The sequence below is a fragment of the Lineus longissimus genome, chromosome 4 (assembly GCF_910592395.1).
Source record: "Lineus longissimus chromosome 4, tnLinLong1.2, whole genome shotgun sequence".
In the NCBI taxonomy this organism is placed as follows: Eukaryota; Metazoa; Nemertea; class Pilidiophora; order Heteronemertea; family Lineidae; genus Lineus; species Lineus longissimus.
Genome location: NC_088311.1, coordinates 12308329 through 12326286, shown reverse-complemented (window position 1 = coordinate 12326286; position 17958 = coordinate 12308329). Strand labels below are relative to the sequence as shown.

The window sequence follows — 17958 nt, the reverse complement described above, 5'->3', positions numbered from 1 at the left end:
CCCGTTACGTCACCATGTTGTGGAGCCATGCTGATACACCATGTCCCGGAAATGGTCTGTCCCCAACTGATTATGGATGGTGCATGAATGGTGATGTCCTCCAGCCAGTATGGTTCAAGGGCCGAGCAATGCCAGAGAGCTTGTTAAGGAAGAGGAGTGAAACCACACAGGTTACCGACAGAGACATCGAAGAGACAATTGTTGCCTCACATATTTCCGACACCGACGACGAAGAGACAATCAATGACACTCAGGTTACTGAAAGCGACGATGAGGAGACAATCATTGGTGATGATATGGACCTAGGGTGTTAATTCGTTGCAATAATAGTTAAGCCTACGTTTTGTAGACTTAATTCATGTCACTCGTTGTACTAAATACATTGTAATACATTACGTTTTAATTATAATACATTCATTTCCTAAGTTCTACATCGCTACGTTTTGTTCACTAAGCTTTTAAACGACTGAATAAATCAATTAAAAAAGAGGTGAAATGCCGGTCAAAATCGGAGTTCGTGCAATGGTGTATGCGATGGAAAATGAGAGTGAAAAGTGGTAAAACAAAAATAGCGCATTTTCGAAAAAAAAACCACCAACAGACAGAGCGGGTTTTTAAATTTAATGAGGAGCCTTTAGAAATAGTCGACTTATACACATACCTGGGAATCGAGCTAACCTATTCCAAATAGTGCGCATAAAACACCTCAAAATCACTTTGTTTCAGGGGGAATTTTTTCAGGCAAAGACTTGAAATGCAATATGGCAGTTAGTACGCGGTGCACACGTTGATAAACACGCTTAATGATAATTGACCAGGCATGTCGGTGATTGCGCATGCGTCGTCAAGAAAGACTGATTCAAACTGTAGCACGGTGCATGGTGGGTACCGATTTGGAACTGATAATGTTCCTTGAAATCACGGGGAGCAGGAGAACGGTTACATCAGTACGTAGACGAGGGCATGGCTATGGAGAAGCACCTCAAGATTGAGAATCTGCCAATGTCAATCTGTACAGGGAGTACATTTATGTTCCCCGGTGTCTCCGTTCCTGTGTTCCGGCCAACAAGACGACCCAATAGCATTTTCTACTTCTTCTGCATAGACATACTGGGACAGAACGTTTGTGGAATAATACATGACCCTTTACCCACCCTCATGTATGTATCTCTAACAATACCCTAATTTTTTGTGAGTCTAACAACTGCGCCCATCACTCCTGTCATTTTCAATATATAGATAAATGAGTTGCGAGCAGAGTGGGTCAACCAGGACATTATTTAGCTCTTAAGAACAATATGAGTATATTGTAATGTAAAGTTGGAGGATACTGAATATCCCAGAGGAAAGCTTTTCTCGGTAGATCGTCGCAAAGAGTCGGTGTCTCCATCACATGTGTGTACGGGGAAGTGGTTTAAAATTATCCTGGCTAGTAAAGAACTCCGGGGAACAAGAAATTCTATTTTGAGCTTCAACCCCTAAGCACGGAAGGTCACGGCCGTTATGGAACAATATATCATAATCCGTAAGAATACAATAGGGTCGGACATTTTTCCCATGGAGACCTTTTCTACTTCTACACCGGGTGTGAGCGGGAATCGAAGCCGAGAGGAAAATGCTTATATTTCAACTGCGCCACTCCGCACAAATTTTGTCTTGCCCCTTCAACGCCAGAGGTGGTTTTGAGGAGTACTTTTTTAAATCTAAATAACAACGTCATTTACAATAAATGTTGTAGTAAGGCCAGAAATCAACCAAATAAGCATGGGATGCATTCAAAACACGCCATGAGACAATACCCCCATAGATTTTAAAGCCTTTTAAGCAGTTAAGTTGTCAATGTTTGACCGCGACGCATCAATTACTGCGTGGGGCTGTGAATCTGAAATTTGGATATGATATTCAGGACAGTCGGGCAAGTAACTGGTGAAATTTAAACTTGTAGTTGCCCACGGAAATTTTTAGATAATCGGACAAATTGAGAAACGTTAATATTTCCGCTCTTTTCAACAAACTTGCAGAAAAAACGCCCATATTGCCAAATTAGCAAAATTCAGAATAACGTTTTCATCAAATAATGTATTTTTATCTGTAGACTTGTCACAGCAAATATCGTCACTCCTTTAAGACGGAGCGGGACTTTGCTCATTAACATAGATCTGCGTCTTTCAGCCATGTCGAGTTACTCGTATGTGGTAAACAAAGAACCTGGGTAATATGATGTAGAGATGACCCCCTCTACAATACTGGCCACATATGAAAGTTCATTGATCAAACGAGCATTGTCTTATCAACCTGATCAATCCTACGTCTTCTGCTCGATACCACTGCCAATTGTCTCCATGATAAGACCAATGCTACACCTCAACAGATCCAGAGCCGAGCAGCCTGCAATAAGTAGATTGAAGTAGAAAGCATGACCATATTACTCCTGTCATGACTGTCCTAACTGTTCCCATTGGCCCACAGTTAAATATTCTGTCACTTTCATTAAATTTTGGGCTCTGGGTCGATAGCACAAACTACTGCTAGGATATGTTTGGTTTTTATTGATCCTTGTTTCCGATGACAAACACCTCTCTTTATTGACCATGGCATACGAAATAAAGTTGTTTTGTATGCATTTGTGTACATTGACGAGGTGCATTCAATTCGGAAATTTTCAGCTCTGTACGGTTTATTCTTCGACCAATCTGGATGCAATGTTCCTGTGATTAAATTATTGTGTCAATTTACTCATGTGACATGTATATGAATGAGAAATACAAAATATGGGTTATCCAGGGGGGCCCAATCGAAAATGACCACTATGCATAATAAGAGCTTCGCTAAAGATTTTAAAGATATTCCTTTACTGACAACGCTGAATTCAAAATACCCTGTTTGGTCGCAACGCCAGTATCAATAGAAACTAAACTTAACCCTTTCATGCATTCAACTTGACACCCCTGTAACGCATATGCCTCACATGTGTGTGGAGCAAACCCTGATCAACAAGCAGAGCCATCTGTAGTAACAAATGTGAGGAACGTGCAAATTTACTATCATCGTGCACTAACCTCAGGACATGGCTCTTCAATCTTTGGGCAGAAGCGTTTACAAAACTGTTTTTTTGTTGTGGAAAAATTGACGAAATCACTCATGCGTTCGAGAACCTCTTGGAGTAGCCTCACATAAGTGAGACGTAAAAGCATCAAAGGGTAAAAAGAAACCAAACAAGTAGTTCGCGATCAAGGGCTCAAAAAGATGCGGACAAAACATTTGCAAATGGACTTCCTAGTATACAATGATATAAAATAGATGTTCGCGTGTCCGCTTTGGTACAATGTATTAAGAGTCGACTTTTAAGAATATGCTAACATTCAGGATAAGCAGATATTTAAATGAAGTAACCATTTTTTTACAGATTATAAAATCCCTGTGTTGTTTTTTCGTACATTCGTGTTGAGTCCGTCCGACAGCAGTCGCAGCATGAAGGTGCACTTTTGAGTGCAGCTATTGATGTGAAAAGAATCAATATTCTGTTGCAAAAGCTTTAGAACGCCTTCAGCGTTTTTTTTGCTTGTCTTTGCCCTGTTATCATAACCTCCATACTTTTCATTATGTCCAACCAATCAAACATTTTTCATCGTCAATCGATTTCCCTTCTGACGATTTATAAGTTATTTGAGCTTTTCACCGCGACTGATATTATGGCAAGCGGAGTGTCCTGTTATTCAAACAACCTATATTTCTTCACTAAAACTTGGTTTTTATGGCTGATAAACTAAGTTTATTTGAAAGAAATATAGGTTTTTTAAACAACCTATATTTTCTCCTAATAAACCAGGTTGTTTGAAAAAATATAAGTTTATCCTTAAAAAACAATATTCTTTCCTCATAAAGTTAGGTTTTTTCTCCATAAACCTATATTTTATGATAAAAATACTGGTTTGTCAACACATTACCTATATTTTATCACCTGAAATGTAAGTTTTCGCACCGAAATGTCCATTTATTCAATAAAACTTGACTTATTAGGAGAAAATATAGATTGTTTAAAAAAAAATTATTTCAGCTATAAAACCAAGTTTTATTGAAGAAATATAGGTTATTTGAATAACTGGACACTCCGCTTGCCATTGACGGAGTCCTTATTTCACCGAAGCCAACCATGAAGAAGCAAAGATGACTAGTCCACACGTAGTTTAGAGAATGCACTGCATTTGATTTGTGTGAAAAACGTGAATTTTTAGCACCAGACAAACATCGGATGGGCCACAAAAACCCTTAAATGTGCCGCACTTACAAAATCGCAAGTAAACAAAATGTTGCGGCAAAAGCAAATTGGGACGATCTAATGTTTTGTGTCTATGGTGGCCATTCGTCTCTCTTAAATTTAAATTCGGGTTACCTCCTTAACAAGGTATTAGACTGTGGATGAACAAGCTCGTACGTGAGGCAGCCCCATCTGGCTAAGACAGACAAGCATTGCATTCGCTGTCAATGTAATCGGATGTCTTCCGAAACGACCTTATATCTGGCATCTAAAACTGCCGTTGTTTTCACAATGCATTTGAACTATGGATATCAGATTGTTCACAGAATGTGGCAATGATCCATAGAGTAAAGGTAGTGTATCTGCCCGCTTTGGTGGCCTTCCCGATATGTCGTATTGTTATTTTGTCGGTCCTTTTTATGTGTAATCCAACACAATAATGAAATACTTGTATACCATCTTTCGTTGTTGTAAGTAACAAAATTGTAATATTACAAAACGAAAATCCTGCGGAAAAAGTCCTTCATATATTCTGCACTGTCTCATATCCAACGTTTTCTCTAGATTATTCAGTCACAGTCGACATGTACGTTGGACATGCACAATTATTGCCTGTCTCCTATCACTTCTCATAATATCCTGGTGGATGTTTATTGTTGCATCCATCAATCTTACAGACCTGTGGGAAGCACCTCTCTTCCAGCTGAAACTCTGGTAACCATGTTTGGAGATAACAGATCGGATGGACAAACCCCGCTATGCAGCTGCGACCAAACTCGTAAGGCTCATCTGAAAATACATAGCAATTATACATAATAATTTCTATTCTTCCGTGTTTTCAATTTACAAATCAGTGCATAACACTGCATTTTCCTTTTGTTGCGAGATATGGTCAATAGGTCCATCTTCAGCAATGGTTTGACCTTAACCGTCCTTGCCCGCAACCCTTTACCAATTAACCCTTTCCATTTTTCCAGTGCGGGAGCAATGTTTTAGTCATCATTATTAACAGGGGTCAACCCTATGTATAATTGATGCGGCCAGACTTTCACAAAGTGAATTAACAATAACAAAGCTGTAACTGACGGTCGGCGTGTGATATTTTCAGATCGTTTTAAATTTTCTGTGTTACGAATGTACGGAAGCGTATTAGTGCCAAGTGAAAAAAATATTTCTGGTATTAATGAATTTTTTTTCAATCACGTACGTACGAGATAGTATCACGTAATAACGCGATAATTCGCGCTATTGCGTACGTACGTGATACTAATGCGTAATTACGAGATAACTCTCACGTTATTACGAGAAAACTATCGCGTAATTACGAGATAACTAACGCATAATTACGAGAAACTATCATGTTATTACGAGAAAACTATTACGTAATTACGAGATAACTATCATGTTATTACGAACGCATAAATACGAGATAACTATCACGTAATAACGAGATAACTATCACGTAATTAAGAGATAACTAACACGTAATTACGAGATGACTAACACGTTATTACGTGATAACTGAATCTCAGGATGAGGATGGTATACACACTAATACTAGAACTATATGATGGCGGACTCAATGGATGATGAGTGTCGCTCACTTGCCGATTTCCTAACTAAAAGACTTGGGCAAGGACCAGCAGCTATCATAAACATGAACTTTGAGAATGAGCTCACACTAACGTGTGAGCTTATCGCGTAATTACGAGTTAGTTATCACGTAATAACGTGTTAGTCATCTCGTAATTACGTGTTAGTATTCGCGTAATTACGTGTTAGTCATCGCGTAATAACATGATAGTTATCTTGTTATAACGTGTTAGTTATCGCGTAATAACGCGTTAGTTATCGCGTAATAACGTATTAGTTATCGCGTAATTACGTGTTAGTCATCTCGTAATTACGTGTTAGTTATCTCGTAATTACGTGATAGTTTTCTCGTAATAACGTTATAGTTATCTCGTAATTACGCGTTAGTATCACGTACGTACGCAATAACGCGAATTATCGCGTTATTACGTGATACTATCTCGTACGTACGTGATAAAAAAATTCATTAATGCCAGAAACTTTTTTTTCACTGCGCACTAATACGCTTCCGTACTTCCGTACGCTTCCGTAGTAAAGCATATGAATTTGTTCAGCAGAGTAATCAAGATCGTACCAAATCATTGTGACAGTGACAACTGACGGCCGGTATTTTAGCCATACGCCAGGTGTCTCCCATGTATAGTAGAACCTCTTTATTAAAGGAATGGGTGGCCTTTTATTGCAGAATGTTTATTCTTCTTCTGGTTCATCAGTAAACTATTTTTCTGGACGTGTTTGATGCTTTTCCAATTTTGTTTCAGCTCTTATAGTAGAAAAACCCGTTATTCGTTAAGTTTAATATTATCAGTGCAGTGCCCTAGTAAGCGCGCAGCGCCTTTAGGTTGGGGGGGAAACCCCCCCAAACCCCCTGGTTGGGAACCTGCTATAGTTCCTTCCGCCAATTTTTTGTTTTGATAGACAGTTTTCTCCGTGTATCGCTTTAGCAGTAACTCAACTCCATCATCATTAATATCCGGCAAAGAAAGCCCCCCCCCCCACCCCCGTCCTTCCGACATGTTTTAGCTAGTGCATTGGGGGAAAGGCCCCTAAACCCCCCTATTGGCCTATCAATAAGTCCTTCTGAGCTGCTTACCCCGGGGCGCTTGAGTGGAACCTCCAAACCTTCATGATGGTGCAGTCCTTTGACACGTTTAACCCAGAGCGAGGAAGAGGTACTCATTTGATGGTACCCTTACTGCAACCCTCAACCATCATTACCCTTCCTTTTCACTGGCATGATATTGGCAAGACTACCAAGAGGTCGTACTGGTGGCTTCCTTGAGTCAATTGCTTGTGGTCGTAATATATTCAAGGGGTCAGGGATCAGGTTTTTCCCGCACCAACATGTTGCCGAATGGTTGATGCATAAAAATTGGTTGGAAAGGGTTTTTGCAGGCCAAGAGACTGGAAGACACATGACTCTCGAGGAACACCAGACTGATGAACAAAGAACCTGAGGAACATAGAACCCTCTTCATACCTGGGAGCATAAAAAGCCTGCTAGCGAATATTGATTATTCTTTAGAAAAAACCAGAAGATCTGCAAAACCAATGGTACTCCATAAAAACATACATTCCTCCTTAAGGTGTCTTCGGATCCCACCACGGCCCATGTGGAATTCGTTCAAAAGGTTTATTGAAATCTCAAAATAAATTTTGCTTCATTATTTCGGGATTATATCCTTTTTAAGCATCTTTTGGATATCATTACTAAAGTATCAAAAATCAAAACACATATGTCGGGGGGTAAACCCCCTGAAATTGAAGTGTGATTAAAAAACAGTGTGAATATTCATGTGGTTCTCTCTCGGAGCTCAGAATAGTCGAGTTGCTTCATTCGCGCGTTTATCTCTTCTGGCGGCCATTTTAAGTCAAATTTAAGCCATTTGAAACGAATCCATGGACTTGAGAAACATTGTTTACATTGGATACGTCGTATGCACGTTAACCATAGTAGCGCTTCGGCTTTTCTGCTGCGCGCTTATTACTCAAAAGTTCTGGCGCGAAAGACCTTTCCCGCCAAGTGAGTGCTCGCCGAGAGCCGAGTTTACGTCACCCTGCTATTACGACGCAACATCATTTCCAGTATCGTCGCAGTGGCGGGGTAATCTGCAAGTACCATCAAAGTGACGTCGGAAAAATCGATATCAACACCAAGACGTCACAGGGTAGTTCCAGCGCACCGTTCCACATGGAAGGGATCGACGCATGAGCTAACTCGGGTCAAATCGGAGTCAACATCGGAAAAGCGTTATATTTCAGTCAGATTTCGAATTTTTCCTTTTTTGTGCAACTTTTTGATGAAAATTACTTGTGAATAGGAGATGACTGGGCAGCCGACAGCTGGGTAATATTGCCCTTAATGATACCAATAGTCCTTTAAGGACACCCTCGGGACTGACAAGTGTTGGTCTTAATAGAGAGGTGTCCTGATTAGAGCGGTGAACTTGAATGGAAACAACCAATTTGGGACCAAAACTAGTTTCCTTAATAGAGAAAATGTCCATTAAGGGAGATTCCACTGTGGACTGTAAAAATCCAATACATTTACCCTTGGTAGTTGCCAGCTACACACCAGCGATATGAAGTGTCAGCAAATCACAGAAAGTATCAAAATAAAGCTTTATATCCATAGCCTATTACAATTAGGCCCGACGGGTGGCGCTGATTGGCCACTGCCGGGGGCCTAATTTTAAACGATTTTATTTGCATTATCCGTGACAAAATTTGGTGAAGGTACGATCTTCGGCTAGGAATAAGTTTTAGTGTTTTAACGACGCGAAAAAATTGTTCACTGTCGGTTTTGCATATGAATTGTCTTTTTCAATCATAAATAACAGAAATTGGATAGTTACTATGCCAACTTGCAGTAATAAAATAGTTTATATTTGAAAATCGGCGACCAACTTCTGTCCTTACTGTACTGTACTGTACTGTACTGTACCAGCCTGTACTTCATGATCATCTGTGGAAATAATACCGGACGTGTCACAAAAAAGAAAGGTGTGTAATTAGAATGCCGCACTAAGAATAATTTAATCTGCAGGACGTCTCAATAAAAAACCCTGATAAAAGTCTCACAACTGTAATAAAGGGTTCGGTCGAGGTTCCAGAGGAAAATAGTCTTTTAAAAATGTGATTCCCTTGGTATGCACTGGAGAGCGGTAAAGCATTTTCAATTCTTTTGAATATGATATAACTCTTTATAGTATGATATGTATATCTTTTTGGACATTTCTGGATTACTACGCGGGCACATTGGTTCACGTATTAGCGTTTGAACAATACACCCCAAAACGTAGGCCCACAATGAAAATATTTCAGAAAAAAATGCGTTCTATGTTCAGACCCCCAAAATCTTGTATGTACATGTATATTGCATAATGTACAACAAAAATTTCATGATTTGACCGACAAGAATAGCTCTGTTCGGCTTTGAAAGCGTTCCTCATTAGGTACGTGCGTCTGATCTGGGGACAAGTAATGAGCTAACGGATATTGCCTATTAACTGGAAAACTGCTTTCGGGGTAAAACTGCATTACAGGTGCGTGAATTTGTTGCTCTGAAAGTATATACGGTGTTGACAAAACATTGCCAAGGTGTATCATAAAGTATTAAAGAGCGAAGATGTACGTCTATTGTGCAGCCTTTCGTTTCCTATACATCCGATGAAAACTCTAATATTTCTGAACCGTAGACAAATCAACGTTTTTACCTTTTTACTTTTTTGCAGGTTATCAGGAAAATTATCCAATAGAAATATAGGTTAATATTCTCCGGCAAGATGCTTCATAGATATTTGAATGGCATTTCTGAAGGTCTCTTTGACATTTCTTATAGTTTTGTAACTTCTCCTTTTGGCAACTTTGCTGCAACTTTTCTCGATGTTTTCCCTTTGCTTTTTAGGGCGTCCAGAGTCTGAAGTTACATGTAACGAACTACAGAATTACTGTCGCCCTCTGTTCTTGGCCAGCAACATTTTTTCAACAAAATCACATAGTACGTCATCAAAACTAGTGATATTCTACTTAACACGTCATCATCCTGTGTGTATGAGTTTGTTTAGGGTTGCGCAGTATACATTGCTCAGTGTATTAGTGCATTGAATTTGAGAGTCGCCATTTTTGCCCGCCTGAAGATTGTCTTGCCGTGTATTAATGTTACGAAGGGTCGCAGTGTTTAGCCACATCTCACTACCTAATCATATCATGTTAACTCCGATCTCAACCACAGAAAAACCGGTGTTATCCGCGCAAAAGGTGTTTTGACGTGCCTAGAAGCGGTGTATCATTTAAAAACCTCACCAACACCATATTGTACGTCAATTTTACATGTGTTTCACCATTGCGCATGGGAGGCTGGTGTTTCACATACGAAAATAACATGGGGATGGGATTTGTACAGAAGGTCCCAAATGAATAGGAACTGAGGACCGAAAGGACTGCCAATTTGTAACGCATTCATTTGGCGCTACACGATATCTTCCATCGCCAAATTGACAATGACAATTATTGAAATGTCTGCAGATATGATTATGGTAAAGATGGTTGAAACATCCCAATGCACTTTTGATGTTGTGCAGCCGTTCATGTCATCTCCGAACATCCTGGGTGTGCTCCGCTATGCTGCTTGCCATCATTGTTTCAATCAGGTCCCAAAAGGAATGGAAAGTGAGGACGGAAAGAAGTGTGGGACGTTGGTATAACCTGTGTCGCATTTATTTGGCGATACATGATATTTCCTATCGGCAAATGACAATTGTTGATCCACCAAGCCCACGATGCTCCTGGTAACAACCAGTCCAAACAGGATCCAACGGTTCTCGTCAACCACCTAACTGCCAAGCCGGAATCACTCTTCGACTAATTACCAAGGACCAATATTTGACCATTATCAAATAGATGACCCTTACAAATATTGCAATGACATGACGTTGCTTTATTCCCAGTCCTGAATAACCTTTATCCTCCCAGTAATGATACATGTCCACACCACGCCCTGTGTTTTTTAACACTTTTCTTGTTCTAACTGGAATGATCGAGTGTTCAATGATTCTTACATTCCAGTGTTCGTGTTCTGACAGACTGACCTTTCGTAAGCAGGGTTCAGTTCTAATTCATTGTCCCTATTAAACTCCGATGCCTTTCTTTTGATGTTAATTGCTTCTAACAACTTCCTTTTCAAGAAGAGTTGTAAATGTACAGGGCTGCGGTCAAGTTGCAAAAGACGAGGTCATAAAACCATACAAAAATCCTTCACCCTGCAGATCATCCTATTATGGTCACATGCCTTCAGTGTGCCCGGCCTCCAACACTATACGTGCAAAGGGTTCACGGTGACGTCTGCTTTCTGCAGATTGAGTGATTCGATTAGTTTTCTATCAGAATAACGTACTGATTTTGTAATTTATTATTATTATTATTATTAAAACATATATTTTAGGTGCCTTTATCAACAAATTGCTCAAAGGCACCTTATAATCTAAGAAACAATGTGCTCAAAGTACTAACATACAGCAATAAAACAGTAAAACAATTTAGGACCACATGGTTTAAAAAGGATTTAAAAATAGGCTAATTTAAAAAAGATAGGTTTTCAATGCCTTCTTGAAAATGCCAAGGTCAGCTGTCGATCGGATGGACAGAGGAAGTTCAGTCCACAGCCTTGGGGCCGAAGCCCCAAAATATCTTCCTCCACAGACCGTCCTATGGCGGGGGACCTTGAGTTTATACTCCCCCGCAGAGCGGAGTGCTCTGCCAGGCCTGCGGAAGGAAACCAACTCCGAGATATAAGGAGGGGCTGTGGAATGAAGGGCTCGAAAGGTGTGGATGAGAACTTTGTACCGGATCCTAAACTTCACGGGCAATCAATGTAGGTCGATCAGTCCAGGTGTTATGTGGTCAGACTTTTTAGTACGAGTGATCAAACGTGCCGAGGCGTTTTGAACTTTCTGTAGGGATTGCACCAGTTGACCTGAGACACCATCAAGAAGAGTATTGCAGTAGTCGAGTCTAGATGTTACCAGATCATTGACAAGTGACTTGGTTGCATCGGCAGGCAAATAACTCCTCAATCTACCAATGTTCAGGAGGTGGAAGAAGCAGGAACGAGCAACAGAGTTCACCTGCCTCTCCATGGTGAGGTGCTGGTCAAAGATAACTCCAAGGTTGCGAACTGCTGTTCAATTCGGCATATTGTTTTGAAAACAATGGTACTCGGTCATCGGCAGTAGGTTTGTCAATGAATACTTCAAAAGATCAAGTCAAGTCATATCGATGACATTGTCATTTTTGAATGGAACCTTTTTTGTCAGAGTTTCATGATACGTTGCACCTTCGTTACGACACCTCCACCATCTACATTATTTTATGTTTTCCATTTCCTCAAAAAAATTACTGCAGTCATCTGCTTCCAGAGGTATCCTCACACAAACTTTTGATAGTTGGCCACCCAAAGATAGATGTCTGACCCTCTTGTGGTGCTCACCTTATTATGCAAGATTTGTGCTCGATTTTGCAGCAGAAGTAAACTTTTTAGGTTGACTGATGCTTGGATTACTTACTTTTTGTTTTGCCTGCTGTATAGATGACACACAACTTACTCTCAGGTGGACAGTCTGTTGGTCCCTTGGGGTCCAGAAAGCAGTCCATGTTTGTCCAGGTTCCGTCCACCAGTTGCTCTGATTTGCATTGGTAGCATTGCATGGTAGATACTGAAAATGATGTACAGATTAATTATTGAAAGAAATGCTACTGAATTGACATAATAGATACATCTAATAACAACATAAAATACCGATTATTTATTCGTAGCACTTTCAGGGTTCATAAAGTAAAATATCGCATCTGAAGGATCTGGATTATGACAGATATGAAGCAAATGATTATATTGGTTATAAATCTTTTAATTTGTTTAAATTCATCAATCATGTTAATTGCCGGATCCTGTCGATTATTGAAGGCAATTTGACTCGTGGACAAAGAGCCAATTGAATAATTCGAAAAGCTGACCTACTGGGACAACTATTACCTCTCGCTGTATGAACTTGGCTAACACATAGTTTGGTGAGCATAGGTTCATTGGTTCATGTGTGTCTTGACAACTAACCCATGTGTGTCGACTGGTTTTTCTGACTTGTTGACATTGATCTTGGAATATTGATCGCTGGCAACCCTACCGGAATGAGTTCATCTATTAGTGGGATCAAATTTATACTTTTTGTGAATTCGATATCCGCAAACCGTCGATTTATCGCAGCAGTCTTCAAATTTTGAAGTTTATTCAACAAAAGTTTGCCAAAAGTTTGCTAGCTGCGCCAAATATCAATTGTTTCCGACCGAAATACAATCATTGTGCAGCTATTTCATTATTATAGAGACGTGCTTGGCCGTTTTCAAATGACAAAGATAGCGACGAGGGTGTTAGGAACATGCGTTTTCGACACGGTCGCTGAACTTTAAAAGCATGTGATTCGAAATTTTCATCGTGCCCTAATGGAAAGAGCTTTTCTAAGTAGAATATCATAAGTTTATAATGCCGTACAAGCGAACGATTGTCGCTGTGCCACCTGTGATTCTATCGCTGCTATGTGCGGATGTGCCTTTATTGTTATTGCAATTATAACAGCGGTGTACCTTAACAGAGAGAATCAGATGGTGTCTATAAGACATAATATACATCACAAAGTGATTTTTATCAGACATCTATCTAAGTCGCCGTTATGATTAAATATCATTCTTTTTTTGAGCCGCTGTGAAAAAACTACTGGCCGAATTCTTTCTTAAATCTTTTTCACATGGCTTGTGGTATAGAATATCACTGCTTGGAATGTAATTTATACAGTCATATAATCATAAATGGAGGAAAACACAATAAGAACCAAACGTTACAAACCCCTTTCCAGCTGTTTTCACCGTATTTAAACCGTCCATTTTTCGTTTCCCACAAGTTCGCATTTTCGATAAAACCATGCGCCATGATGCTATGCCAGCCAACTGGTACCCGTTGACTCCGTATAAGAAAGTAGTACTTTAAGAAATCAATGCGTGGTCTCACTGTCCAGTAGGGGTGCTATCTGTGCAATCAGAATGTAGTTTCTTTGATATCATGAATTAAAGTTGTTTCTGGCGAACATTCTGATGAACTCTGAGCCTCATATGTTCACCGGCTTGGATTTTGGGATCCAATTAACCCGCTGAGCCGTGAAACTTGTTGGACGCGTGAAGTTAAGAGAAAAACGACCCCAAACCTGTCAAAAATACTATGGATTTGTGCCCTGGGTGAGGTCTTTCTGCCCTGTAAATATTAGATTCGAGTGAGATATTGGGAAAAAGTTATGGCAGTTGATGTCTAAACGGAAATGGCTTAAAATCTATTAGTGGTGTGTAGCCTTTTGCATGAATGAATACAGTAGGAAAAGCTAGTCTGGTTCTTATTGCTGTTGATACGCGGCGCTGGGGTAGCTTCATGGCGATTCATTTGGTTCCCAAAGCCGTCACCAAGTCATCAAAGAAAATAATATTCAAAAAATTGTATTTTGTATTATAAGATAGAAAGAGCCAAAAGCATAGTTGAAGAGATATTTGGACTGGGGAAAAGTTTTGAAAACAAGTAGGGTAAAATTTGTAGCCCCGGTCTAGCTGTAGCCCCTGGCAATGTTTTCGATTCATCTTCCGGTAACCATGAAATTATTCAGCCAAACCAAGCATGGATATAAAAGAGGTGACTCTTGAGTATCACAATATAAATTGTTTTGGATTATGCAACATGTTATGTAAGAGCTTTGGCTATAAGAAATCAACAAATCAGACACATGCACAAAAAAATGGGATCAAACTTTGTGCAGATATGAAACTTCCACTGTTAAAAAGCATTGATATACTGTAATTTCTTTCCTAAGATTAACAGTCCGGAATATGGCCGACAAGAATAATTTTTCACCAGTAATGCGCACTGATCGTAATTTCCGTTGAATAGGCCCGCCTGTGATATCACGTGGTGTGGTTAGGGGTTTGGTCAGTTCTGGATGTGTTTCAAACGGGATGTCATCCCACTGGACTTGAGTTATGAATGGAAATGAGCACGGAAATTGATGATGCATGGGGTATGTGTGGCCCCTCCTACATACATGAATAGATAATAAGCCTTATGTATGGACTGTTAATCTTATGAAAGAAATTACAGTATTTGAAACTTAGTTCAGTTGACCAGTATTGAGTGTAGAGAATGTTGTATGCGGCATTTGATGTCATTATTAAAAGTACATTTTTCAGAGACACTTTTCTGACCCAGGTACCCATTTGTAGCTTGTTGGTTCGGGGTATCTGTAGCCCCTATAAATAGCTCGATATACTGGATTAACCAGTAGAAATCGGGTATTGTCGGGCTAGGGATCTTATTGATCCAGTACCTGTCATAAATCATGAAGATGCTAGGTTTCTTCATTCTTATATCTGAATTATATCATTTGATCATAAATCTATTTGATTCAGATACAATGGTAACCCTTTATGTACCTACAATGATACATTGGAGGTTTCATACTACATGTAGTTTATCTTACATTATTTCCAAATAAAATATTTTCAATGTTACTGATGTCTCTAGTTAAATAATAATAAATACCGGATATTATAGTGCCTTGTACAAGCTAAGCATGCTCCAAAGCACTTTACAATGGAGTTAGAAGCAAATATTTGGATTCAAATCAGTTTGATAGTGGTAAAACAGATTGATTAAAAAATTGAGTCTCTAAAACATAGATGGCACATTCGGAATATAAGTCTATGTAGCTACCAACTAAAGGCTTCTCGGAACAAATGGGTTTGAAGTGATTGTCTGAAAGTTGACACACGCTCGAAGTCCTTCATGGCATCTGGAATCGCATTAAAAAGTCTTGGTCTCCATTGTTCGTTTTGGTCCTTGGGACGATAAGTCTTGTTTTAGCTGACGATCTTAGTGACCGAGCTGGTGTACAGGACCTTACCATATCACGCAAGTATGAAGGTGCACTGTTGTTAAAAGCTTGAAAAACCATAAGGATAATTTTGTATTTGATACGAAACCTCACCGGCAAAGCCACACCATTGACTAGATCGCATCATTTCTCATGGTACATTGCATTACCGTTAAGTGATGCCAGCCATAGTTGGGGTTGATATATGACCCATACTTGAAACTACAGTTTTTAATGGCGCACTACAAGACCGTCAGTTAATTCATAATATCACAAGCTGTTGTCTGACGCAAAGTATAACGAATAACAGAGGTGGTAAATATAACTTTGTATCTTACACCAGTTCAGTTGAAATCAGTCTGATTTGCGACGATATCGTTTGAATTGTTGGTGAGTTATTGCATCGAACATCACTTATGTGTTCAATAAATACCGTTTGTGTTTGTTTTGATACCAGCAAAACCTCGTCGTCAACCTAGATTGCAATAATATTGAAAGTTTTATTACCAATAAAGACCATAAACCTAAAATATTTCTCATACATCAAAAAACATGCAATTTTTGTTTTTAATCAGGGCTACAAATAACCGAAGACCACGGGGCATTTGTAACCCCTGACCACAAGTCTTGTATTTTCTCTCAGAGGCATTGTTTTAGACTAAGTGTCCTGAATTACAGGCTGTCAAATTGGAAGAGGTGCCACTACAAGATGCAGGCCAGTTATAGTGAATCTGCCTGGAAATATCTTGCGTAACCAAAGTTATAGGTGAAAAAGGGGCTACAAATACCCCATTTTACCTTACTGTTTCTTTAGCATTAATGTTTTGGGATATTTTTCTCATTTGTTTTATTTTATCATGAAAAAAGATAAAAACATTAAATCTTTTTTTTCAATTTTAAATGTTATTTTAGTTGTCATCTGCTGATGTCCAGTAGACTATGACCAGTTGAAGTCTAAACGAGTTCTGATTGTACATCTATAACAGAACATCACTAATATACATGTTAGACATCTAACATATTTTAGATGTACGCATCTAATATAATAATATGTCTAATAGACATTACCAGATTTTCCCAGTGTAGATAGTTAGTATTTGTATAAACTTCCTAGCTAAAGAAGGAAAAACAGTGATGCAGAAATTCCTCGATGTATTTCAGACAATCTCTGCAGAATCATTTGAACACCGTGAAGAAGTTGTACCATAAACGTATGTAAAAATGAGTATGAAGATAAAAAATCTATTATTTGATTTTCCCGATCACTGCCATGCTTTTGAAGTCCAAAAAGTGGGCTATCGCGAGAACCATCTGCCCTTATATCACATGATTGTGCATATTGTATCGTTAATATAGATGTGCTCTAACTTCTTAATTGATTTGTGGGCAACACACTTTTTAGGAATTTAACTTTAAGGAGCGCCCCCCTATTTTCGTGGTGCTCAGCCGATATTTTCATGGCTGCAACTTGATACGATTGATGTCGACTACTCCGCTTGCAATAATGGACAAGCATGCAATCTGAATAAGCATAGCCTAATGCTAGTTCAAGAAAGTATAAAAAAATGTACCTACCATCCAATAGCGTTGATAGTAGGAAGACTCCTTGAATCAAATAACCATATTTGGACCCGTTCATAATGAATTGTTGGCAAAGTACTCCGCTCCTATTGTGAAAAAGCTCCCAAAGTGTTCATCCCAACACCTCTCTTCTGAACACCTTGCGCTGGATCCTCATTAATCTGAGAAATTGCTACAACAGCACCAAACCCATTATGAACATTATGAATGCTAATGTAAAGATAGAGAATGCTTGGGATGTCCAGGGAAGAAACTTTCGCATTCGAATCTACAATTTGTTTTGCAATAGCTAGTCATGATAGTTCGCCTTTTTGGGTTTTTTACAGTCGGAACACATACTTTAGTAACAATGGTTACCTCATTTTATATGGGGGTAGCAAAAGTACAAAAAGTCTTGTCCTCAAAGTTTTGGGCACCGGATCTTAGTTATTATCAGTAGGAAAAAGTTTCTTGTCCGCAGATTTGGCGGCCACTACAGAAGAGGCAATACCTATGGCTAGCCAAAGCGGAAAAAATGCAGGACTTCATTTGTACGTATGAGAACACAAATTTAACGTCAGGACCTTTCAT

At 39.2% G+C, this 17958-nt stretch overlaps 1 protein-coding gene across 1 annotated transcript; it reads right to left on the bottom strand.

The window, feature by feature from the left end:
- Window positions 1-2095: 2095 nt before the first annotated feature.
- Window positions 2096-17527, bottom strand: LOC135486262 (uncharacterized). Its single transcript, XM_064768941.1, has 3 exons — window positions 17383-17527; window positions 12415-12564; window positions 2096-5047 (listed from the first exon to the last, which is right to left on the bottom strand). Exons 1-3 carry the CDS (start codon window positions 17444-17446, stop codon window positions 4881-4883), a joined length of 381 nt encoding a protein of 126 aa, XP_064625011.1. The 5' UTR covers window positions 17447-17527; the 3' UTR covers window positions 2096-4880.
- Window positions 17528-17958: the final 431 nt, after the last annotated feature.